This window comes from Telmatherina bonti, assembly GCF_933228915.1.
Source record: "Telmatherina bonti genome assembly, chromosome: 1".
Lineage (NCBI taxonomy): Eukaryota > Metazoa > Chordata > Actinopteri > Atheriniformes > Telmatherinidae > Telmatherina > Telmatherina bonti.
Window position 1 is genome coordinate 36,298,373 of NC_136619.1, and position 26,927 is coordinate 36,325,299.

A 26,927-nucleotide genomic window follows, 5' to 3' on the forward strand; every position below is an offset into this window, starting at 1 on the left:
GCATATGCAACACCGAGGCGTTTATTCCTACTGTGAGCAAATGCCTATTTTCCACTGTGTGCCTGATTTAATAACCCATACGCTTATTGTGTCACAGTGATATCTTTGTCTATGGAAATCCTTTTATCATGAGCTCAGATGTCTTGTTGGTGCAGTCCCATGGCTTGTCTGTGTGTGTGTGTGTGTGTGTGTGAGTGTGTGTACTTGTTGCAGCCTGATTGAAGTTCAAACATCTGGCAAACTCCTGCTATGGGCAACTATAAATCTAAAGGAATTAATCTGGTCCGCATGTAAGACAGATAGGTCAAGATTTGGTCTCATTCTGCTTATCGGTTCTGCAAAAAAGGATTTTATTCCAGTGCTGGACGTCCTTCAGAGGGGTCATCAAGATAGTCCTGAGGACAAAAAGGAAAAGATGCATAGGGCTGGTGACCTCATGCCAGGTTTGGACCCCAGGGAATAGTAAAGTGAGTCTTAACAGTTGACTCACTTCCGAAAGCAGGGCTTGATAACATCAAAGTCCATGTTTGTGCCTTTCAGTCACTGTTACAGCCCACAGGAATGTTTCAAAACAGCAACAAAAAGGAAAAAAAGAAAAGGAAAACAGTAGCGCTGCCCTTAGGTTTTTATTGTAAAGGAGGTTAAAAAAGTCACCAGTCTACTGTGTTAAATACACACTCAAAAGAATGTTTGTTTTATATCAGTTCAAGTGAAAAAGTTAGGAAGTTAAAAGAGGAATTTAGTCGGAAAACACAACTTTTCCTGTATGTTGTTAAAGCAGAACTGTACGACACATTAACTCTGCTTACTCTGTTTAAGAAACTGATTCATGATTAGAATAATGAATCTAATTAAAAGAAAAAGTTTCATCCACCTACATATGCAATGGAGTTTTATACATGCACACACCCAGTAAGTACTATGGGGGAACATGGAGTTATGTATCTAGTCCAAAGGCACATCAACAGAAAGACACACTACAGAGTCAAATGTAGTGCTTCCAGTTGGAAAAGGTCACTCTACCAGCTGAAGCACAACCAACAATCATTCTGCTGTCTCTCCAGACATGACAATAAGGGGGGGTCATACGGTAAGTGCATCTTACACTGATGGGAATTTCTTCAATTCAACTTGGTACAAATGATGGTTTGACCTGGCAATGGGGTTAAATGAAAAATCATGTAATGACTAAGGTAATTTCAGGTCTGTACAAGATTTGATGGCAATTTATTTAATGCTAATGATGAAAGCTGAAGGTGGATATACAACTCATGCTGTATTCCAATGACTGTTGGAGCTTCATACCGGGAATAACTTACATCAAGTACTCAGATGACGCGATAATCATGCACGCTACAAACACAGTTGGATGATTGCAGACAGAATTTGACTCATTTTCACTATGGTGGAGGGAAAACTGCTTCAGGACTGAAGAATGAGTCGATTATTTCCATCATAGCCACTTCACAACACCTTCACTCACAGTCAACAATGAAATCATTGAAAAGGTTCATTCAGTCGCTTAGAGACCATACCAAAGTCTTGAGAAAAGCTGCACAGACCTCCACAGACTCCACACACCCACTGAATTCTCACAACACCCTGTTACCTTCAGGACAGGTCCCTTTCACTCAGGACAAAGACGGCATCCTTTAGTTTCGTCTCAACCTCTATCTGTTTGTTAAATAGCTGATTTGGATAATGTGACTCTCAATTTTACTTCATTTATAAAATATTTTTATTGTACTGAACAATATGAATGGAAGTGTTCTGTATACATGTTTTAATGTCTTTATTGTGTCTGTAGCACTGTCTCCTTTGCAAATAAATTTCTAACGGATAAATAAAGTCAATTTGAATTACAACAACCTAAATTAGCCACATAAAGGCCAGGATGATAGTGTCATGACAGTGACACTAATTACCCCATAAGAGGTTACACACCTGGAAATGAACTGGAACATGGCTAATTTCATGGATGACAATGGATTTTTTTTTTTTTTTTTTTTTTTTAATTAAATCAAAAAACAGATGCTATTACTTTGTTAAGATCCTAATAGAACTGCTATGAATCTGTACCTCAACTTTAATTAACATAAATTTGACCAACAATCCCTAAAATGGAGTGAAAATGTAAGATTTACAGTCAGACCAGAGATTAAGGTCAAAGCTGCACTCATTAGCACATGGAGAATAACAAAAATATATAGTGATGTCCATAAAAATGTGGACTGCACTAACATTGCCATTCATCGAGCTGTAATCAGAATATGGTTGGATGTTTTTGACAGCTGAAAACCTTTGCAGATCAGGTTTTTCGACAAGCAGAAAATGGAGAGCTGAATTAATAAAGGCTGCATTCCAGCTGGGTAAGGTTCTGCTGTTGTGACACTGACTCATCGGCAAGGATTGCTGGGGAAAAGGAATGTCGTCATTGTTAATGTCGCTCATTACGTCTGTACTTTTGGATGTCAGTGACAGAGATACTCTAGACCAGGGGTGTCAAACTCCAGTCCTCGAGGGCCGGTATCCAGCAGATTTTTGTTGTTTCCCTCTTTCAACACAGCTGATTCAAATCAAATGGACCCAGCAGCTTCTTGTCAACCTAATTATGAACTTGTGAGGTGTGTTGGAGCAGGGAGACAACAAAAACCTGCAGGATACCGGCCCTCGAGGCCTGGAGTTTGACACCTGTGCTCTAGACTAAACAGTAGGAGGATCATTTATGCATGCACAGACATGAAGATATTATACAGTGTAAATATTGTATGTTTTTGCATGTTACGTTTTTTTGCGTTTTTTTTTTTTTTTTTTTTTTTTTTTTTTTTTTTCATATCATTTTAATTTTTATTAACATACAAAATGATGAGACCCAGAAATGATTTTGGCACATACAGGGCTGGTGGACAGTGTTTATCTCACTCAGATCTCATTGTTAGTTGTAATGATGTACATCCAACCTTGTGACTGTGTATAACATGATAAGACGACAACAGAAGAAACATTTTATAAGCATGTGTGTAGTAGCCATATTGCCCTCATGGTGATTTGGTGATAAAGATTTCGCTGGCAGAACTACACTGACTGTCCCTGTGGAGGGTGGCAATACAAATGTGGGATAGCACAGTAAGATAGATGACACATCATTCAACGTATTTATTTGCATCACCCCAACCAGTCGAGGCAGATGGCTGCCCTCCCTGAGCCGGGTTCTGCCGGAGGTTTTCTTCCTGTTAAAGGGGAGTTTTTTTCCTTCCCACTGTCGCCGCGTGCATGCTCAAGATGGGGGATTGGATCGAAGTAATGATTCGATGCAATCAGTTGGTTTCTATAATAGGATATGTATGAATTGGCTCAAAATGATGTGTATGTAAAGTGTCCTGTGACAACATTGTTGTGAAGTGGCGCTATACAAATAAAGTTGAATTGAATTGAATTTGGATTTTCAATTTTCAAATTGTTTTTGTGGGGTCATTATTGCAAAATAATCAATTTTACAACTTCTATTTAAAGAAGCCCTGTGAAACTTAGGCAGTTTTTGTCAGTGATGTGTCCTCTAATGATGGCTAAGTAAACATCCATCCTGCATCCATCCTGTACTCTGAGCTCTCTCCAGGCAGTAAAAGTCAGTGTAATGTTAATTCTTATCACTTGCTCTGTTCCTTCCTTTCTTTCTTTTTCTCTCGTCCTCCAATAATATGGTTTTCCTCTGTTCCTTCATTGTGCACATTTAAAACACACAATGTGTTGATTTCTACACACTGTGCAAAGCAAAACTCAGTTTTGATGAAACGCGCATACCAGCAGCAGGGGTTGTAATGTGGGGTGTCTCAGCTTTATGACACTGATGGGAAGTGACGGCTCCAGAAATGTGAGTAATGGGCATCACTGCAACATCCAATGAGTCAGGAAAGCAGATTTTTAAGGTCAGAAAGTTACACTGAGCAGCATTAAAATGTAATAATTCTTGCTAAGAGAAACATTTATGATGGTTATGTGAGTACACTGTGATCTGAGTGCAGTAAGTCATACAGAAACGGGGTTAGAGAAGGTTATCTTCTCTGCTGATTTTATAATGATTCTTTTTTTTTATGACTGCTACTTTTCTTTTGCCATAAAACTTGTTCGATTTTTTTTAGTAATAATTTATTTGGTTCAAGCTCTGGAAGTATGGGTAAACAATTAGAAACAGTCACTAACTTTAACATGTTCAAATAATATATATATTTTTCTTCCTGCATAAGCAACACATAATGTAAAACCATAAAGTAACTGCAGTTAAGAGCAGACTATCACCAACAAACACAGTCCTTAGATACTTAGCGTTATATGACACATAATTTAGCTGCTTTTGGAAGCTCTTTGTCAGTCAGAAATGATGACAAACCATCATTCGTTCCAGCTCATTGTGATAATAAGCTAAACCCATTTTGTCTTTTTGTTTGATTCAAGGAAAACAACACAGAGGGACAAAGTCTTTTCCGGCAGGTTCAGGGTCTTCGTTAAGTGTTGTGAGAAAAAAGTTAGAGCAGGCTGTTGTGTGATGAGTGTGGATCGCTGATGGGCCGATGTGACAGGTGAAGGTGCTGGTTAGAGGAACCCGGATGCCGACGGGGAGGTCAACTATGTCTTACCGTGGCCTGATGCTTCTCAGCTTTCTCATTTGCCTCATCCAGCTGCTTCTGCAAGGCTGCCTGGAGGGACTTCATCTCCTCTCTGTCAAGTAGCGGAGAAGTGAGAAACACCCTGTTAGCACATTCTCCTCACACTCCCAGAGGCCTTCATTGCTCTACCACACAATGCTTTTCTTTCTCTAAGTAACCACAACTGAGAGTGAAGCGGATTTATGTAACTTAATGTTTTACGTAACGAAGAAATAGAAGTAAACCCCAGATTCAAACTGCTGTCATCTCTTTGACTGGAAAAAAAATCATGTGGCTGCCAAACGACGGAGAGAGATTTACCAATAAAATGCCAAAGCAGGTTGTTTGACTGCTTATAGAGTCAAGACTCCTTTATATAAGTAAAGTGTGTTATAATAGACATTGTTTTAAAGAACAATGCCAAATGTGTATTGTTTTTTTCAGTTTCACATTTTAACAAGAATTTTATTTGTCCTTTTTTTTTTATCTGTCATTGGAATAAAAGGTGCAATTATGCAAAGATGGATTATTTTATAGCACGTTCCTACAGCAAACGCAGCTTTAAATTGTTTTTTTTTTTATAGATTTTACCTTGTTGACAACCACCTTGTTTCCATTCCAGCACTTTAGTTTAATTTTTTTCCCCTTTTTTCTTTGGAGTCAAAACATTTCCTCCTTTATTCTATTAATTTAAAAAAGGAATATTTAAACATGTTTTGCATTATGTTTCTTCATTAAACCTGATAAGGTTCAGAATCAGTTACGTCCCATATTGTATGCATTAACCAACAGTAATCATGTCAAAATAACAAATTAACAAGTGATAAAATGAAAAAAAAAACTCTTAAATTTAGCTGGATGAAATGTGTAAAAATGGTGCAGGTTGTCATCCTAGATATGATGGATTACGTAGCATTTGAATCACTTCACCGCAATTTAACACCAACAGTATTACAGGCTGGTATAAGGTATTTATTACCCATTTAACATGAAAGTTAAATATTATGCAAAGTCTATTTTAGTACTGCTCGATGTGACCGTGCACAAATAACGGCAATGCAAAGACGAATAGCGACTCAAGGAGGCACATGATGTGTAGAAATCACAACACACGAGGCACCACTGTTAAATTCTGTGCAACAGCTTGTTTACAATTTCCAAGCATGGACGCACATTTAAAAGTATGAGACGTAAGTCATGGTGAAGCGGTGGTGTAGTGAAGCGGCAGCACCTTTCAAGATACTACAGCAACACTCAGAGTTAGTGCTGAAAGGAGCAGCCACATATCCTACATTTTATATGCCAGTGGTCTTGTCTCTTAGCATAAGTTCAGTCTTGCAAACATTTTTCTTCACAGCAACCAGCCCTACACTTCTGCCTTGGCATTTCATTTATAATCCCATATTCTGCATCCTGGACATGAAAACATTTTGCCGCTCAGAGTCAGGACTATCCAAACTGACAGAAAAGGGCAATAAAAGTATGACGCATGCTTAAGATGGCGCAGAGCAATCAGCACATGTCATGAGATTCTCACTCTTCTGGCAACAAATTAATTCACAGCTGATGTAATTGTTGGTAGTTTGAGACCTTGAAAGATAACTTTTTGGTAAATATTTCTGTTGAATTGCAGTTTGGAGAAAAATTTCAGGAAAGCAATCAAATGTCTGTTAAGACTTGTCAAAAATAAATGACTTTCAATGAATCACCTGTCTGAATTCACCATGATGGAGTCGGCTAGTAATCACACTTGGCAGGCGCAGAACTCTGAAAGTGGATTAATAACGCTTCGAAAAAAACAAAACAAAACTATGACTTACAAAATGCTTGGTAGGCAACATCCAGCCAAGCTGCAGCTTTATGGTTTTTAGCTTGATGACATGTGAGAGCTGCCACAGACCTGTGATGGGCTATTGATTGGCTATCAAGGTACTGCACACAAGAGGCCGGACTTCAATCACACTGACATTTTAGAAAGCATGTGAGGCCACAAATTGCTTCTAATCACAAACAGACTCATTACATTAATCAGAGAATCCTAACTGGTAGACCACTTTAGATAAATCCTTTTTTCCAAGTTGACTGCAAAACATGAGCACTAAATCTCACGGTTTATGTGCTTTTTGACTAAATCAAGAACTGCCTTTTTTTTTGTTTTTTTAAATATACAGGGAGGATTTATGACTGAATCATACATGATCCATCTTCCCCTTTCTCCACAACTATAAACAAATTACACTATTCTTACAATAACATAACAATAATGAATATCCAAAAAAAAAAAAAAAAAAGAAAAAAATCCAAAAGCTTATTTTCTCAGGTTCTCACCAATAATTCTTAGAGCTATATATATAAAGATTATATTCAGAATCGTGGGTGTTGTGTTGGTCAACTTCCTATAAAAGCATCTCACATTAAAGGTATGCATCAACTTTATTACTCAAGATCTGGTACTATTATACACATCCTCTGACTGCAGGTGTTTTTATTTGAGCCTTTAAATGAATCAAATATGAAATTGGAAATAATTGTCAGTGTATTTTTGTTTTCTCCTTATTTATTCCAGTTGTGATGTCCATAATTGTGTGTTTTGGCTATGTTACTGTAAAACAAAACCAAATTACTGCTTTTTAAGTGATTTTAGACCAAATAATCATTCTCTCTATAAAACATATTTACATATTTCTAAGTTAAATTATGAGGTTAATCAAGAGAAAGGTAGCAAAGGAAGGAAACTCATGTCTAAGTCATGCATGATGCTCCACTTTACCTCTGTTTATGGCTGAGCTCCAGAATCCTCTGCACATCCTTCTTGGCCACTGTGTCATCATTTTTCAGTGTCTGAAAGAGAACAGAAGACAAACTGGTTTTTTTGGGGGTTTTTTTCTGCAATGGTTGGCTAAAGACATGAAAAATCCAAATTGAATATTAAATCAAAGTACAACAGAAATCAAGAACAGAGACACGGATCTGTGCTGTAAACAGTTCACAATGTAGGCAAGAGTTTCCCACAAGCAAAACCTTAATTGTTAACCATAGCCATGACAGAAAAAAGTTGGAACACAATGCAAAAAGCTTGTAAGGGATAAAATAATTGGAGGGAATGCTAATAAACGAGCAGCAGATGTAAAATGTTGTTGCCACCTTTCCAAATTATACTGCTTTTAACAATCCGTTAATGATTGTCCTGATGAGGGTGCATGCAGATGCACAGATTGGATTCTGCTGGTGCCTAAGCAGAAAGCCTGATGGGTAATTATGAATTAGTTAGTTCTCCGATTTCCCCACAAGCTTGTTGATTTATATTTATTTGTTACAAGCTTAAGGAAAAAAACTCCAGACTTGAAAGGAAATGCTGTACTCAGAGAGACAGATAGGTTGTCCTTAAATTGCACCCACAGTTACATTTCTGTAAAGCCTAGTTCTTCCTGTCACAAAGGAGCTGGGACCCAAATTCATTTCACATGAATCTTTACCGAGGTTGAAGACTGAGAAAAAGGAGCAAATGCCAGGTGGTGACAAAATATTGCAGGTCTGCTGCAGCATTAAAAACCATAACTGGGTGAATTGTGCAACACTGATCAGCTCATAACAATGTAATGTTCGACTGGAAAACTGCATCTTGGTTTTTAATATGGTTTGTAACTGCATGCATTAGGCATAAACAGTGTTACTGTGTAAAACTGTGCTCTCAATGGAAATGGGGCCCCATATACTATATGCAGTACTCCAGTCCAATAAACAACATACCAACCAACCAACCAAGAATCTATAACAAAACTATAATTTTCCACCCAGGATTGACCAAGTATTTTTCCTTTACTTCCTTTTAATGCAAAAGATTTTTAGGAATGGGGAAACATCTTATCAGATGATCTAATTTCAAATTCAAAAAGTACAAATCTGAACAGCCTTGCTCAAGAATCTTAAACCTCTAATGTGTAAGGCATGTATTCCTGAAGCAGTACCTGCTGGGTAACACTTTACATCTCTTCAATGAGCCATGATGGAATGAGAGTGACCAACGATATACTGTATGTGTTCCTGTCACTAAATGTACAAACTGCTGAGAACTGATGGCATGATTGTGGCGTTACATATCTGCTCTCTCTTGCTGCCATCTGTTGCAATCCATTTTTACTTGCAAGGCCAAGTTTATCTCAAATGAACCTATTCACTTGGATGCTCCTTTGATATGTACCACCTGCTTAAAGATCGTCACAGACCACGCACGCCCATAATTCCTGATAGCAACCCTCCCTCTTTTGTTACGCCGTACCATTTTCGTCAGGAATGGTTAAAGAAAAACAAAGTATTTCAATAGTCCCCAGATGTCAGTCCAATGAACCAACACTTCACTTCATTCCTGCTGTTTATCTGTTGAAGAAAATGGGGCCCATCCATGAAGCCACAACTTGCTTTTAGGATTCAATAAATTTGCTGCCAAATATTTGGGGCCTGATATCACAGTGCTACTTTACAGCTCTTGTAGAGTTCATGTCTGATTGCATAGGAGCTGTTTTGGTAACATAGACAACACCTTCACAATACTGGGTGTTTTTTTTTTTGTTTTTTTTTGTTTTTTTTTTTTGCAAGATATGGTTGGTGTATATCAGGGTCACTAAAGAGAAACACTCATACACTGCTGTGATCACTTAATGCATCAGAGAGAAATAAAACATCTTTGCATCAATAATAAAGAACACATTTTACAAAAAAGTGAAATTGAAAATTAATATCTAACCACAATGGTTTGTGTTGCAAGTTTTCACCTTGGGAGCGCTCACAGCTGCTGGGATTTCTTCTATGTGCAGCCAGGTGTTAACATTTTTAAAGTTTGAATAAGCAGGAAAATAACTTAAAATTTACTTTAAACCTGAACTTTGAACTGTGCAGATTCTATTCTATTCTATTCTATTCTAGTCATTTAGTGAACATTTTTCTCCAATGTGACTTTCATCTGAGAGTGAGAACAACACAAGCAAGAAAGTCTTTCTTTCATCTTCATCCAGTGACCTGTCAATCACCTGAAGTAGCACCAGGGGTGTTCAGTCAGATTGTAGAAGTGGCCAGTGGCATACGGGCCACTCTTGTAGCTTCACCCCTGCAGCACACATAAATTACTTAGTCAACTTTGTTTTGTTTGTAGCAGAAGGACAGTTATGTCAACATGAAAAAATAAATAAATAAAAAGCAGCAGGCTAGCTTTGCAGAAACAAGTGAGTATTAAGAGCATTGCTGGTCACATTGATGGGATCTGTGATGCTGAGTCTCTCATACACATAGAGCATCTCCTGCATCAGTCCCACCACAAAATGGGCTGTGTGAAAAGGACTTCAGACAGTTACATTGCCACCTTCCCTAAGTGCACACAACAAATGCCAAATCAATACCTGACTGTGCAAGGGAGCAAGTTTTGCACGATCACTGGTGGCCACTGAATATTTTTGCAACTTTACTGAACAACCTTCAAGACCTTTTCCCTTTTTTTCTTTTTGCACCAACAACCTGATGCTGCAGGGAGATATGAGCTATTACATGTATATATCCCCTTATCATATGTTTCTGAATGAACTTTATATGTAATAGCTAATGATATCTTGGTTTCACATTAAAGCTTTTGGATCATTACCTCACTAAAACAACCTTTATAGTCGTGGATAAATGTGTTGTTCTTTTGTGGCATCACCTCAGAATTTCCCAAACTCATGTTCTTTTCTTTAAGAGCAGCTTTGAACAATGGCTTAGGTACAGTTTAGAAATACTGTAGAGTTTGTGTGATGTTAGTCTTCCCTCCCCCTCAGTTACCTTCTATCATAAAACACTCTGTACAGTTTCACACCACAAGAACTGAATCACTGTTTCTGGAACATAAAATGTATTGAAGCTAAAATTGTGATAATTTACAGATGGAGACGTGTTTAGTTGGATAATATTTAGGACTCTCTTCATGTTTCATATATAGACCATGTAGATTGTTTACATAATCCATTATATGTGCAAATCCCTAAAGGTTTTACCATCTTGACACTGAATTTAAACAGCATAACAGCAACTCTAAACCCATTTTTACAGCTTCAAAACATTCCCAGGGCTACTGTCAGGAATAAATCCTCCAGCACCCATTTTAATTACTGGGCTTGCCGACCTGCACCTACAGGGCGCCTTGTTAAAATTATAAGCACATGCTCCATCATCTTTTCCAGAAACATGGGATGTTTTTCCCTGTTGACTTGATTCTCTTTTACAAGATGATGTGTTTTGCCCCCGAAGAATAGATTTGTTCCACAGTATACCATTTTAAATCGAACCCAACCTCTGTCCTGCCCAACACGCTGGTGCAGAGGGTGAAGATTGATCCCAAACTAGCTAACCTTGAGTAAATAGACATCAAAGCCTGCCCCAGGGATGATGGTGGCTAGACTACATGTTCTCTTTTTTTACAGACACATGGGACATCTTGGGCAAACACACACCATAGCAGAAGTGAACCCATCATTTGTTTGATTATTGATTTTCTGACAAATTTAGTGGATCTCAACTTTTGCCTAAAGCCTAAAATCATCGGCAAGGTTTGTACAGTAAATTAGAAGTTAGCCTGCAACTTCGGAAGCAAACATAATGGCTTCTGGAAGATAACATAGATAAGTCGAAATCAAGCTCTAGGCCCACTGCTGCACTGACAAATGGGGAAAAAATACTAAACCATTAGGATATCTAAGAACAGGTGAAAATGATTCCTTTTATTGCTAAAAGCAGTAATGAAGCTGACCTCAAGTGATGGTGCATGTGCATTAACCAGCGGTGATAAAATTGTGATATGTAAAATTCTAACAGCATTTCATTATGTACTGAGTGATGAAGGGTAACATGTCTGAGGCTTGTACTTGGCTGATCCAGTACCCCTGCAGAAGTGATAATAATCTCAAAAATCAGTTAATTTAGGAAACCTAAGACAATTTTTCCTAATTCGAATGCTTTATGTTTATGCATTTTCTTTTCTTCTCCTCCTTTGACTGGATGTTAAGGTTGTTGTAAATATCTGTTAGCTAAACCAACAAACAAAATCTTTGAGAATTAGAAGGATAGAACTGTGATAGAAAAGCGCTTCTTTTTCTTTGTGTTTCCTGATTATGGAGGGATTTCCACTGATGCGAACATTTGTTAACTTATGTATTCTGTTTCCATTATTCAGCAGCTGCCTTTCTAGTAACACATTACATAAGTAACACTGGCTTGACTTGGCAAATTGAAAACATTTCCACATCAATATTTTATAATATCAAGTTGGTTTACAGCACACTGACTAAAAAACAAGTAAAATGGTTTCAGATGGCTGAAAACAGCCTGAAAGAAATCACCTGAGGCTCGTGAGTCTCAGCCAAGAGAAACTTCTAATACTCCTCTCTTATGAATAAAAGCAGTGAAATTCCAACCTGAAGGTTGCCTTTTATGCTGTCCAGTTCCTTAGATGTCTTGGAAAGCTGATGCAGGATGCTGCTTCGTTCACTGAAGACTTCCTTTAGCCTCTTTTCCAGCCCATCGTAGCTTTGTCTGCTGAGAGAAGAGAGGAAGATTTCACTATTAAATATCTGCCACTTGCTCAGAAAATCCACTCTTTATTGGCACCCCTAGGAGAGATGTGCTTTAAACTGGATTAGCAGAAGCGTTTTAAAAGCTAAAGGGTATAACAACAGGGAAAAAAGAAAAGTAAAAAATAATATCTTCCCAACTCTGTCCCTGCATAAATGAGAGATGGAAAAAAAAACAATAACATATCCCTTGCAATCAACCAATTTATTGAAACCTCATTTTACAGTTGTCCTTTGACCTGAGGTCTGCCCCTGTTTTTTAATCTAAATATTTATGTAGTCCATCCATTTAGTAAGGGAAAATTTCTAAAAGGCAATTTTGTCAAATCCTGTTAGTCTCTATAAATTAACTCCTATTGGGCAAGACTGCAGAGGCGTTTCTGGCATGTTTAATGAACATCCACAGAAGCGAACAGATTTTATATTTGAAAGATTTTTATTTTTCTTCTCTGAAAAGCATCTTAAGGTTTTTATTTTTAAACATGATCTAGGTCTCAACTCAGAACTACTCTCTGATGTAGGGAATTTTTTTATATAATACCAGCAAAAGTAACCACACATGCTCAAATAGCATAAACAGCTTTGGAGCAGCAAGTAGCCTGCTAACCATTTAGCCTTTAGCACAGAAATGTGTCTTTCCTTAGTACCAGAATTTCCTGAACAATTTCCTCTAATTAAACTACAAAATAACAGGGACAATAAGAAAAACTTCATTTAGCCCTGAAGAATTTAGCTGAAATGTGCCTGTCTGTGGTCAACCCACCAGTAGGTCATTGCAGGCATTGGAGCGCACTACCAAAGTTTCTGGGATAAATACAGTCAGATTGATTGGACTGATTTTGTGCAGAGCTGCAGAAAGAGTTAAAGATCTATACCAATACCCAGCCTTTTATCCAATTAGTGCTTTGACACAGAATAAAGATTTATTTGGGACATTGTTTAACCAATATCAAGTTGATCTAAATATCTGTAAAAGTTAGTAAAAAAAAGAAATAACATGTTATGACACTATGTTTCCCCTTAAGCTATATTTAATAACAGCTTTCCCAATCAGTTGTGAATATGTGTAAGATGGTTCTGCTTGTCTGTGATCAACAATTATTTTGGCCTTTTTTATTTTTGTAACTAGACCATTTTTTCAGAGGAAAAAAGGCTAAATGATTCCCAACAAGCAGCACATACAACATAATCCATCAGCAAACAAAAACATGTTGGTAATGAAAAAAATCTTTTTTTTTTTTTGTTTTTGCTCCAGTTAATTAGCAATTCATGCATATTTAGATGAGATTAATTAAGTATAAGACTTTCATAGAGGTTCAGAAACTACCACAACACCACCAACTTGTCAATGAATGAATGATGTTAATTTTCTTTTAAACAAAATAAACAATACATTTCACTTTCTCTACAAACTTCTTTACAAATTACTTCCAAAATATTTGCCGGATAGCTAATGTAGCAGAATTTCTTCCTAATCCTTATGTCAAGGTAATAACCTACAGTGGCGATTTGTCTCACGCTAAGAGAAATAGAAAACTGGTATGCTGGTGGATGAAACCTACAGTGTTGCCATATTTTTTTTGGCTCCATGGCCATCTCCCAAAAACCCTGCAGACCTGTTGTCATAGATCCCAGCAGCAGATCATACACAATAACACATAAATCTCTAATAGAAAAGCAGCACCTGGGAAATAAATAAATAACATGGCATACTGAATCCCACACTTGACTTGCTACCATATGGCATTGGCGTGAAATTTATTACAGGTTCAAGCAAAGGGGGGAGATAGGGTGAGAGAATCCTCCCATACTGCAATATTATTCATTACCCAGTGGAAAAGGCCCTTGGGTATGTGTGAAATGAACAAGGCTCATAATTTGAGTCCCACTGACACAGAAACATGTATATTACAAGGTTCTTGGATAAAGTCTGTCTTTCTTCTACAATCCAATCCACAATAAATTTCTCATTACAGCAAATAAGTTGTAACAGCTGTGTTATTGTACCACAACCTCCAATGAGTTTGGTATTCTACCAGGCACATGCCAAACAAAGATCCTTTAAAAAGAAAAAAACAGTGACCTTAATGACAATAATGACCACCATAGTGCCAGACAAAAAAAGCCTTATGATGAAAATGGCACCACCAGGCACATGGCCATCAAGCACGGAGGATGGGATAATGAAATCTTTCTTTTTGCACATCTGCAGATTGAAATGAGTCCATGACTTGATGAAACTCATCAAAGTACCAGGAGTGAGGGGGAGATGTCATTTATAGGATCACATTATTGAGGACTAATATTTTTTTACCCTTGGAGTCACAGCAGGTTTCGCAGTTATATGAGGCTGACCCTGCAGTGTGAAATAAAACTGCTAAGGCTAAAGGAAGCGCCACAGAAAACGACTGCCAGCATCCAAGCTATGGCTTAATAAAGGATGTCAAGGCTGTGGTGTCCACATTCACAGACAAAAACTCCAAGATAACAGGTTACAAGAAATGTCCTCTCGATAATTTTTATTTTCTTCGGACAACATATCATTTATTACCATTTATACTTTACCACATTTCACAAAAATTTTACACTGAAGAGAAGAACCTTTAAAAAACAACAACAAAAAAAAAAAACACACGAAGTTTGTAACACACTAATTAATATTAAAAAAAAAAAAAAAAAAAAGTTAAAGAGTGCAATTCCTTGTCTTTACAGGCACATTCTTTTAATTATGTTGTACTTCTGTTACAAACACCAAGCAGCATGAACACACTACATCGGGAACATCAAGAGGTTTAAATAGTATTACTCAAAGAAAAAGCAAAGGTAGTTTATCTAAAAATCTAGCCATAAATGTTATAGCTGAAGGAAATTATCGGCTTCTCAGGTATATTCTGGATGTTAGAGCAATGATCAAATGTAAAGACCTGGATGACTGATAATATTTTATATCTAAATGGTTGAACTGGAACACAACTTATAGGATGCTCCCTAAAGAAGTGATGACACTAAGCATTGATAGTGTGGGGATTGATCCATTTAGTAAAAAATATAGTAAAATATTTAATAGTAAAAAATTTGATCCATTTAGTAAAAAATATTCCCTCCTGGGAAAAAAAAATAAATAAAAATATTCCCTGCTAATATTTTGCTGTCGGATACCTTGTGGAGTCCATGTTGCAGTGGTTATGGTTTGTTATTGGACCAACAACTACAAGAAGTCTTCCCTTCAGCGACTAAATAGGGTGGTCAATCTCACCACAAACCAGGGGAGTCCTCAAACCGTTGGAGCCCCTGGAGGCAAAGCAACAAGTTGGTCAAATGCTAACTGGCTAAAAGCTAACTTAAACCCAGAATGCAATACTCAGGCCCATGTTACCAGAAATGCCACCACATTCACAAGCATTGTCTTAAACAATATGCTGTGGGATCTATTTTTAATTTTTAGCTTTTGATATTAAAATCTTTACCTTCTAGATAAAAGCTAACACCTGCGATGGACTGGCGAGCTGTCCAGGGTGTACCCTGCCTGTCGCCCAAAGCCGGCTGGGATAGGCTCCAGCTTCCCCGCGACCCTGAATTGGAATAAGCGGTTCGGAAAATGAATGAATGAATGAATAAAAGCTAACACCCTGGTTGCCCTGGTGGGAGCCTTCATCTCCTACCAGGGCAACAACCAACAACGGTAAAAACAAAACTAAGATGCACCTACATTTCAAGTTCTTCCATAAATGTTCATTACTGCCCTTGTCAGTGAGTGGCAAACAAACAAAATAAAAAAAACTAAGCCATTATTATTTTTGCAGAGGCCGTTTAGAGGTTCTACTCAGATGTACACGTAACCCCTAAATCAGGGGTGTCCGCTCTGGTTCCTAAGTGCTACAAACCTGAAGGTTTTAGATGTAACCTCGTACCAACACAACTGACTCAAATTAATGAAGCATTGTGCTGAACTTCAAAAGCTGTTGTACAAAAAGAATTTGAATATTAAAAAAGAGGTTCATGTACGTTTAAATGTTTTTCATTATTGGTGTACATGACTAATACGAAGATCAACATTTATGAAAAGGAAATAAGCTAAAAGTAGCTGGATACTGAAGGTACAATTAAGTCTTATAAAAGTATGACATAGTGAGTGGTTGATGTTAATTCTATTGTGTTCAGTCTAGTTGAAATTGCAATTAATTTCTCTCCACAGGCATCTGCCTGAACACTCAAGGGCAGATTGTCCGCTATACTGTGTTGTAGGCTCATTGTCTTGCTATACCTGAATCTTTGTTAATCTTTTTTCAACCTTTACCCCTCTCCTCATATGATTTCTTATAAATGATGTTTGCAAGATGATGAAATTAGGGAATTGTTTTCCTGTATGTGTAAAAATAAAAAGTCTGTAGAGGAAAGTGGAATCTAATAGAAAATACAGTGACATTGAGGATTTAATTCAGCATCATCTGCTTGGCAATTAGTTCCATAAACATGAGGAGCTCAGTGTGTGTCAGCAGGTTGAGTGACTCAGCGTCTCCCCTTCCTCAACATGAACGCTGCTATTTTTGGAAAATTCGCAGGAGACAGACAGTGGTTCAGACAAGGACAAATTTCAAGTTCCCTCTGGGCTCAGTGTCTTTGGAGGCCTTTCCACTACCTGTTTTAATATCCACCAACAGCTCCATCAATCATTCATTTCAAATGTCAACTCAGAATATAATTTACAATAAATAAAATGGATGTATTCCATTATCTGTGGGCATAATGGCTATTTTCTAAAGACCTATGTGATCCATTGTGTGCATACAAAAAACAATTCAAGACATATACCCAAATGGAACCCAAGTCTGGTTCCATTATATGTTTAAGTCCAAGTGTCATATGCTGTTTCCTAGGAATAAAGCAATACATCAGTCTGTATTAATACATCAATTTAGTGATCAATGATTTATTGGTATTGATCCATAATGAAAAAACTGATAAAATGCAACATGGTTTGAATTAAAATGACTTTGTTAATCAGCAAGGCAGATTGTGTTTTATCAGTGGTTGGCTCTGAAATCCCATGAAAAATAAAATAAACAAATTCTATTCTATTCTATTCTATTCTATTCTATTATACAGTCATTTAGCAGGCGCTTTTATCCAAAGCGACTTACATGAGCGTGAGAACAACACAAGCACAAAATCAAACAGTAGAGGACATCATAGGAAGGTGCTAGTGGACTCCAGTTTGACGCCGGTCTTAACGTGGAGTGCTACGGGCTTTTTTTTTTTTTTCTTTTCCCCCCATCCCACAATATTACCAATGTTAAAAAAACAACAAGAAGTGAATACCATAATATTTGTTGCAAAGAACTGGGCTAAGTTCTCCAACTCTTGCAACAAACATGGCTAAACCAAGTGAGGAAGTGTTCCTTGAAGAGCTGAGTCTTTAGCTAAATAAGTAAATAAAACGTACAGTGGCAGGATTTGCAATGTCAATAAACAGAATTGTCATCCACTGATTTCATATGATATATCATACATCATCATATCATATTATCACATCCCACCAACAATGAAAGCAATCTGCTTACCTAGCTGTTTAGTCAAACTCTGATTTGACTCTGATTTGCTGTCATAATTGTTAAATGTGAATATCATGAAGTTAACTGTTACATATGCAATTTCTCCTGCCATTTGTGTTTGCATTGCTTGAGTCTCATATGGAAAAAGAATTGTGTTACATTGTGTTGTGTTGTGTGCGAATAAACAGAACATTAATTATGCATGGTTAGAAACTAAACCTTAATTCTAACTTGATCACTGATGAATATGTCAAAATAATCACACACGATGCACTTATTACATGTGGTTTGAGTGAATATGAAAGCTCGAGTCAGTTTTTATCAGTCATTGTTGCGTTCAAGACTTGGCCTAATAAATTAAAACCCGAACAGAGGAGTATACTGCCAGTGCTATTTATGCTAATAAAACAAGCCATACCCATGATTGTAAGATCAAAGGTAAATATCTAATATTTTACAAGGCAGCGACCCCAGAAACAAACAGCCACTGAGCATAAAAGAGGTTTATTTTGCTGTCATGCAGATTATGAGCAGACAGCAGTTTATGTGGTACTTCCAATTTCTGGCTGGATTAATTACTGTATGCCATTAGAAGGGGGGGAGGGGGGAATAAATAGTTTTAATAAGTAGGACTGCCCAAGGCCTGTCAGGGAATTAATATATTCTTCTAGCAGAGCATGACCACCAAGCTGCATCTGCAAAAAAAAAAAAAAAAAAGTCAGTCATGTTTACCAACTGCTGTGTAAACAAGGCAGACAGCAGGGAATATTAATTGCATGCATGTCATGGGATGTCTGACACTGAATCTTCATTAATTGTTTGGTGAGGGGATTTGATGAAACAATTGGTGATGGGGAAGCCAATTTTGATTTGTCAATAAATGTCACAGCAGTGCAGAGGCCTTAAATTCCCAAACAGGACACGTGGAAGAGAAGTGAGTTTGTGCATTTGGATTTGCATAAAAGCTGATTAAATTAATGCCTATTTATCTGTTTTTGTTTATTTTTTTTCTTTAGCAAATTTAAAATGATATATTTATTTATTTTGGTCTCTGTGAACTGTTTGGTGAAAAGACCTTGTGATTTGCTTGTTACTCAGGGCAACCACAGCTGTGGATATTTTCATGTGATTAGTCTTGTTTTTGTTAAGGTACAACAACTTCACTGCCCATCACTGAAAATGAAATCTTAAAACTGTTTAAGACCAGCAAAAGGATTCTGTAAAGACAAGATCAAGATCAAAAATAAAATTTAAAAAAAAAAATGTTTTTGATGTTATTGAACCAATGATTCTGTACCATGTAAATTATGAATGATACATTAAAGCCTGTTGAATATTAGATCATAGAATATACTCTCAAGAGTTTATGTCTTAAAATATATGTTTGACCTTCATCTGAGACTTTTGTTATCATTTCTAAGTTAATCTGCACACATTTTTTCCACAATAGCAGCACGATAAAATGCGTCTGTAATACAAGCCACATCTTTTCATTTTTTTCTTTGACTTAGAATAAAAGACAATGTTCAACATACACACACACACACACACACACACACACACACACACACACACACACACACACACACACACACACACACACACATATATATTCATATCCTTTAACAGAAGTGACTGCAGTCTATTGTATTCTGCTTCTGTCAAAACATCTTCCTTCAAGATGACTGGAGACTATTTATTCCCACATGAATTCATATAAAATTATGACAAACGCTCAGAGTTGTCCATATTAGTTCTGTCAAGTGATTTCAAGCTGTGTGGTTGAGGGAATTATCAAGTGATGAATTGTCAAGACACAGATGTGTGTGAGGGTAAAAGAACATTTCATCAATGTTTAAAGCAGCCATAGGCAGAGTCCTAGCTCTTCCTAGATTTTGCTGCTCATCCAAACTGAATAATCCAGAATGAAAGGGAAACCTGGTGACCAAAAGGCTAATGATACGCCCTACGGAGGAGATCCAGAGTGTCTCTTTTGGAGATGGAAGAACTTTACAGACACATAACTATCAGGCAGGCATCGAAGGGTCAGAAAGAAGAAAATCAAAAGACATTCACAGGAGGTGGCTGCACATTTGCCAAGGTCACCCGAGTCTCTCTCTTGCTGAGAAGATATCTTTTTATGGAGATGTTTTCCCACAACTTTCACAGAAAGACTATTAACCCCTTAACAACCCCTTGGGCCCTTTCAAAGATAATGACAGTGCAAAAAAAATGTATTTATTTTTTTTTGGTCGTGTGTTTTAAAGGTCCTGAAGAGAGATCTCTCACTGCATTTGAGGATAATAAACAGATACAGTCAGCATTGCATTGATACCTTATTTCAAAAGTACTGGCTGATCGGTAGATGCACGATGGACTGTCGGATAGTATGGATATATGAAGTGACGAACAAATACGAATACAAGTTTTGATATAAAAAAGATACACAAAAATGGTCCAGTGGTTAAGGGGTTAAGGGCAGATAGAAAGACAGATGCTGAATAAAATGACATTCTGGAATGAAAGCATTTTCCAAAGGAATTAGTATGTTAGACTGGCGGAACTGGATAAAAACCTCTTCGCTCAACGTGCAACATATCTGTTCACTGTAATAAATACACACTACTCCAGAAGACAGCATGTCTTCTCTGTCCGTGACAGAAAATATCCGATCACTGTCACTTTGATCTGATCTGACAAATGTAACAAGTCTAATTATAGTAGTATTTCACTCTTGGCATCGCAGTGACAGTGATGTGAATTTTCCATCCAAGAAACAGCTGAGCACACGCCAAGTCCTACGAAGTATGGTTTATGTCCAATGATGAACAAGGATTTTATGCATGCAGAAAGAAACGTTTTCATCAGGCGGTAACCACTATAACATCTCTGGAGAGACCTGGAAGTGACTATGTAGTGTGGAATATAGCTTGGGTGAATCACTTACACCAGGAAGAACTCGAGGTGTTCAAAGTGAGCCAAACAGTTCAATTTCAGGCTGCATGCAAAGACTTTTCCCAATGATTTTAAATGAGGTATAAATTGCTAGTTACTTTTTCAAAACTTTATTATTTTTATCATGAACTTTTGTAGAATTGGAAAATGGGAAACTAAACCAGAATTTTAATGAAGCTTAAAGACATGAACAACCTTAAGGAGACCTTAAAGTGTCTGAAAAGGTGAGTATAAATACAATGTCTGCCTTAAAAACAAAAACAAACAACATTAAACAGCCAAATTTGGCACACGTGTACCACCCCAAAAAAGTAAAAAAAATAACACATATTGCCATGTCAACGGGGTGTCAGCCATCTTGGATATTACTCCCATATTTTGACTTTACTCAAATTATGTTGAAATGAACTAGTTTGAGGGATTCATGACTCCAAATTCTGCAGGAAGCTTTGTGACAAGTTTGGGACCAAATGCTGTCAAAATTTTTCTAATAGGGCAAACCATGTTGCCCTATTAGAAAGGTTGAACCTGCAGAGAAAAGCCTCTTCGTCATTAAACACGGTTTACTCATGCCTCCATGGAAATATGTGGAATCTGCACCAAAATTGACATTATTTATGTTTTTTTAGGTCCTTAACACATCACATGCCGCACTGCAGGGCAGGAGGGGACGGCATATGGCTCGGACCCAATGGATGCCACTTGCTGCTTAAATTAAAAAAATAATGCAATAATAAAAGAAAGAAAAATTAAGATCATTTATCATCTGCCAAATGAATTTAAAATCTTAAAATAAAAAGATACACTATAAAAATTAATGTAAAATCTTAAAAAAAATACTACACTGCAAAATTTTAAGTGTTGGAATAGTCATTGAATGTGGGGCAAAATCCCTCCAATGTGTTTATATATTAAGTGTGTGTCCTTCTATTTTACTCAATTTTAAGTTATGTAATTATGCAGCAGTGAGATTTAAGGTATTGAAATAGAAACAATTAGCATACCAGATGAATAATTCAATTATTACTTGCAGGCTTGTTCATGCATAAGTAGATGCCACTTTCTTTCCCTCGACATCACACACACTGAAACACTCTACGTGTACCTGGAAATGCTGGTGTCAGAGAAGAACCTTAAACAAAAAGTTGTTACACATTCTGAAATAAGCAGAACTTAAGTAAAGTATACAACACTGATTCATTGGCAACAAGTTGTTGGATCTATTTCATTTGATTTTGGTTTGTGAGAGCAGGAAAACATCTAGAACCTGCAGAATCAGGAGTGTCCATCCTTGATCTACACTGTCCTGTCTGTTGTCCTGAACAGCCCAAATCATTTGACACATTGACCTCAGACTTTCCTCACCGTGCGCCTGCTAAGCTGTCAGATTAAGGTTTTTTGGTAAATTTAGCCAATGCATTGAAATATGATTATAAAAAAATGTTGGTGTTGTGCTTTTTTGTGTGTTTCTTCAGCTTGATGTATGATGTTGATGTTACTCATTGTGACTTCCTTTAGCAGAGTCTCCCATCTGGGGACCAATACCACACAAATTACGGCTTTAAAAGTATCCCAGGAACCTCTTACGGCTGCCAGCCCCAATTAAATCTAGGATTTGAGTGTATCTAATGCAATTCCACCCATTCCCTTTTTTAAAAGCTGCACAACACTGAGACTCCAGCTTTTATAATTGTCGGATGATCATAAAGCTGGACTGAGCTTGTTTTTTTTTTTTTTCCTATTCGTTTTTGTTTACTCTGAAAGGGTACTCTGCCAGACATCAATGCTTACTTCCATTGCAAATGAATAAGTGTGTGTAGGAGGACTTCACATTTCCCCTCAGAGACATTTTGACAACATTTAATCCAGCTTGCTACGTAAAACAAGGCGGTTTGCAAAGCAGCCAACATCCTTAGGATATTCAAGCAACAACTACAGTCCATAGTTCATTTGTCAGAGCATAAATGGTTGTAACTGCTAACAGACAACATGTAAAAAATGGCATTGAGAAAGATAATGCAAAGGTATGATCTGTGACATTTTACAGTATCTTTCTCTATTAAGCATTATTGATGTTTTGTAGATCATTGCCAATCAAATCATTTTGCACATTTTTTTTTTCAAACAATGCACAGGACCAAATAATTCCTCCATGTGTTTTACCTTCCCAGATTCAAATTATGTAAAAACTTTTTTTTTCTAAATTTTATTTATTTATTTTAATCAATGAACTGACAAGTTACAAAGGATCTTGCACATATTTGTCTCGTTTGACAAGTGTGTGAGGGATTAAAAAACTCAAATCTTTAATCTTTAGGAACTCATTTTTTGTGAAAAGTGGATTTCTGATGGGTTTGCCCTCCTGAGGTTTGGCTAGAAAAGATTGCAAGTGGATTTCAGCCAAGTACCTCCTCGAAGAGCATCTTTGTGTGATCACACCTATCCAGAGAAATCTAATCAGTGGAATTTGGTTTGGCTTACACATGTGGTTGAAACTAGAGCTGTAGTGGCAAAGCACAGGTAATGAAGTAATCATCTTTACCTCAAAAGGTTGCTGGTTTCATCTCCAATTCCCTAATTGTAAATAGTAAATTTCAAATGAGGTGTCCTTGGGAAAGATGTGGAACTTCACACAGTCTCCCACTGACTTTTCTCACTTGTGAGTAACTCTGGGTGGAGTGTTGAAACGTTTGGTCGTGGTGTGATGACTCCTCTTCTGAGGGCATATTTCCAGCTCCCGGTGTTGCTGGGGCGTTTTAAGATCAGGGCTGAAATGCTGCGCAGAGAAGTTTCTTCTTCATCATTCAGTGACTGCAGTTAAAGAGGATGTTATAGGATTCAATGTGGTCAAAGTAAAACCTCTTTTTGTTAAAATTCCAACACCTTTTCCACTTGCCAACAGATTTAGGAAACATGAAAAATAAAAAGTAACTAAATTGATGAAGGACTTCTCCTGCTAAAAAGCATTTAGCTTAGAATACCAGGTTCCTTACAAAGCGACTCAGATCAGTGCTGAACTCTCCTTTGTAACTCCATCTGCACTTCTGTTACCTGTTAGTTAAAAATGTCCTGCCTCGTCATTGCATGTTCGGTTTTATGACTTGAAGTGAAAATTATTACTATTAACAATCTTTTATAATATTTGAGTTTTAAAGCATCAAATGAACTCTAAAGGGTTTGGTTCATATAGCATAAAAAGTTGCATGAATTTAATAAATGACAGAAAAATATTACACTTCTGACAGAGTGGATGCTGTTTATTTACATATATATATATATATATAAATCTGTTTGTTTTCTTTTTAATTTTTTTGTCTTTTGATGTTACTCTGGGAATTGCTTTTCTCATCTGACCGATGGCTAAGAAGTTAGAAACTGGCAACAAACAGGCAGATGCATCTGATTCACATCAAGGACAATCAGTGAGAACTCTTACTGACTTCCAAGTGTCACTCAGGAAAAACACAGGAGGATGAGTTAAGCCAAGCAGAAGGGAAAGAGGAGGGGAGAGTACGAGGTGGAGAATTTGGAATTGGATGACGGATGTGACTTGATTACTGGTTAACTACCCCACCGGTGGGCCTCACCGATCTGGATGAGAAACCTGCTGGTGGCTGGCTTATCAATTTGGAAAAAGGCAAGAATGTATTGTTTCACTCAGGGCAAACTGACTGTCTCTGCCTGCACTTGAAGTTTGCGCCCTGGGACATATTTGCTACTGTGATTTGCCACCTGACCAACTCTTAAATGGAAATTGCTATCAAACTTTTCATCAAATTTGCCACTATGCTTTGGTGTATTGAACCACCTGCGCCCATCGCAGAGACCTGTTTGTCACACAGATGTGCTGGCCACATTTACAATACATACGATTAAATTCAAAGTTAAGTTATGTGTGCTGAGAGAAGTCTTGATCCCCAGAAAACAAAATACAAATCACAACAATTAAAGTAGCAAAATGAAAACTTTAAATAACTCATTGATACAATAAAGTTTGCTTCTTCAACCCTTTAACCAGTGGGGGTTTAGAATTTGTTTTGTTTTTTTTTTCTAACTCAGATTTCATTCATAGTTTGGAATGATCTAAAAGGAATTATAAGCAGAGAAACTTTTAAAAAATATTCTTCTCAGTATGGGTGGAAATGAGCTGCTTAGTGGAGGTTTGTGATCTTTTCTAGTTATTTACCAATAAAAAATGTATTAAGGACTGCTGACTTATTAAAAGTACCCTTTGTGCCATGACGCAAATATTTTATGAGATTTTTTAGGTCACTTCATTAATCTCTTGGTTAAATTTTTTTATGTAATTTTTTTCTGTAGGTGTGAAGGCATCATGAGGTTAATCTCAGTGTGGAGTGCCATATTATACATACTGAAAAGGGTATTATTATAGGTATTTTGGATGCAACACTTTTGCGTTTTGTTCATAAAAAAAAATTCCAATATTGTACACTACTCTGAAGGGATTTATTCCCTCTTACAAATATGTCGCTCCTGAACTGCCTGGAACAATTTGTCTGTAGTCCAGCCTTTTTCTTTCAGAAGAGAACTAAATTACCATGAAACAGCACTGCAAAATGTTGACCAAAAGCTTTGTTTGCGTCATCCTAAGGCAAAAGTAAGTGAATAAATAAGTGAATAAATAAATAGATAGTTTCAGGCATTTTGTTTTAGAAAACAGAAGCTTTAAAGGAACTTTTCACACAAACGGAGATAAGAGGAATTTCAGTGATTCTGCAAAGAAGTCTGAGAAAATTCCACATGAAAACGTCGCACAGTATGTGTCATTTTAACAGTGTGGACAGAGTCTAAACCCAATAAAATGGTATCATATGGTACAATCTTATAGCCTGGATGATGGGAACGGAATATGTCTTCTACCTTAGTTTTTATAAAATTTAACTGTAAATTTCTGAAGATTCTGAATAGCTACCTACGATAAACAATTACATATTAAAAGACTACATTATATATATCCATATATATATATACACACACCCATATATATATATGGGTATGTTGTCTCTGATGTTGTTGCTGGTTTTCCACAAATCATCCTTAGGCTAAGACGCAACCCACATAAAAGTTGCAGGCCTGTGATTCACTACACAGTCACAAGCTGCAAGCAGCTTTTTGTATGACCTCAGCAGAAGATGTGACAAAGACCGCTCAATTACCTGCAGAGGCAGCGTACAGATGTTTCAGAGGACACTTAGACCTATTGATTTCTTGTAAACCAGTTAATCCTTAGAAGTAATTCATATTTTATTTACATCTAACTGTATCTAGTTTGATCAGTAAAATGATATTGTATGAGTTGTTGTGTATAAGATACTTCCAGATTCAGATCAGTGTTTAGTCTTTAGAAGCAAAATAAAGCAGTAAGTATTGTATGACCAAGTCGATTTGATTGTACAGGCAATAATATGCATTGAACTGCTAACTTAACACCTCTGCTGCTTCAATACACAACAGATGTACTCAATCAATTAAAACAAAACAAGGAGTGCAACTGCAGAAGGGTTTAATTCATGAACACTGCACATAATGTTAATAAGAGGTGATCATATATTTATCTGTTGGAGGCACTCAGGTTTTTAAAGTCACAAATTACTGTTGAGACTGAGAGACGTGTACAAAAGCGATTTCAAAAAAGTTGGAACATCCAGTTTTCCCTCTATACCTCAGCTTATTGTAAAGAAGCTGTTGCAGAATGGGGGAAAGGCTTGCAGCAACATGTCCAAAGTTAGCTTTTACTCTGCATTACTGAGCTTTATTCTTATTTGTGGACTGAATGGCCAACTATGTCGACAAACACTGATTTCTGGAAGTGTTGCAGAGCTCATGCAGGGATTTCCAAGAAAGAATTTTACCTGTTTATAATGCAGTGTTTCTGGAGGGTCTAAAGATCATCCTGTGTTCTCAGTTTGACCGGCTAGAACTTTTAAAGAGGAACTATATGTTTTTTGTTTTATAACTTTTACACATTTATTTATTTATTTATATTTGTGAACCACTGTGCATGTTTACTTCTGAGAGACTGACTTACAAGGCACGCTCTTTAAACTCTGTGATGTTACTCTACCTATTGCAAATTAAGCTAATTAGCTGCAACATGCTGCATCCCTTCCAGCTGTTTCTTTTCAGTACTTTTCCAGCCTTCCGTTTATGTCTTGTTGCCTTCA

The 26,927-nt window shown here is 37.0% G+C and overlaps 1 protein-coding gene across 1 annotated transcript in view; it reads right to left on the reverse strand.

The window, feature by feature from the left end:
- Positions 1-26,927, reverse strand: part of luzp2 (leucine zipper protein 2) — a gene marked incomplete at both ends in the record, with an annotated part of 154,761 nt that overhangs the window by 63,124 nt on the left and 64,710 nt on the right. Inside the window, 3 exons of the mRNA XM_079245056.1 lie at positions 4,635-4,716; positions 7,414-7,484; positions 12,080-12,197. Coding sequence (XP_079101182.1) covers positions 4,635-4,716; positions 7,414-7,484; positions 12,080-12,197 — 271 coding nt within the window. The remainder of the gene's footprint in view (positions 1-4,634; positions 4,717-7,413; positions 7,485-12,079; positions 12,198-26,927) is intronic.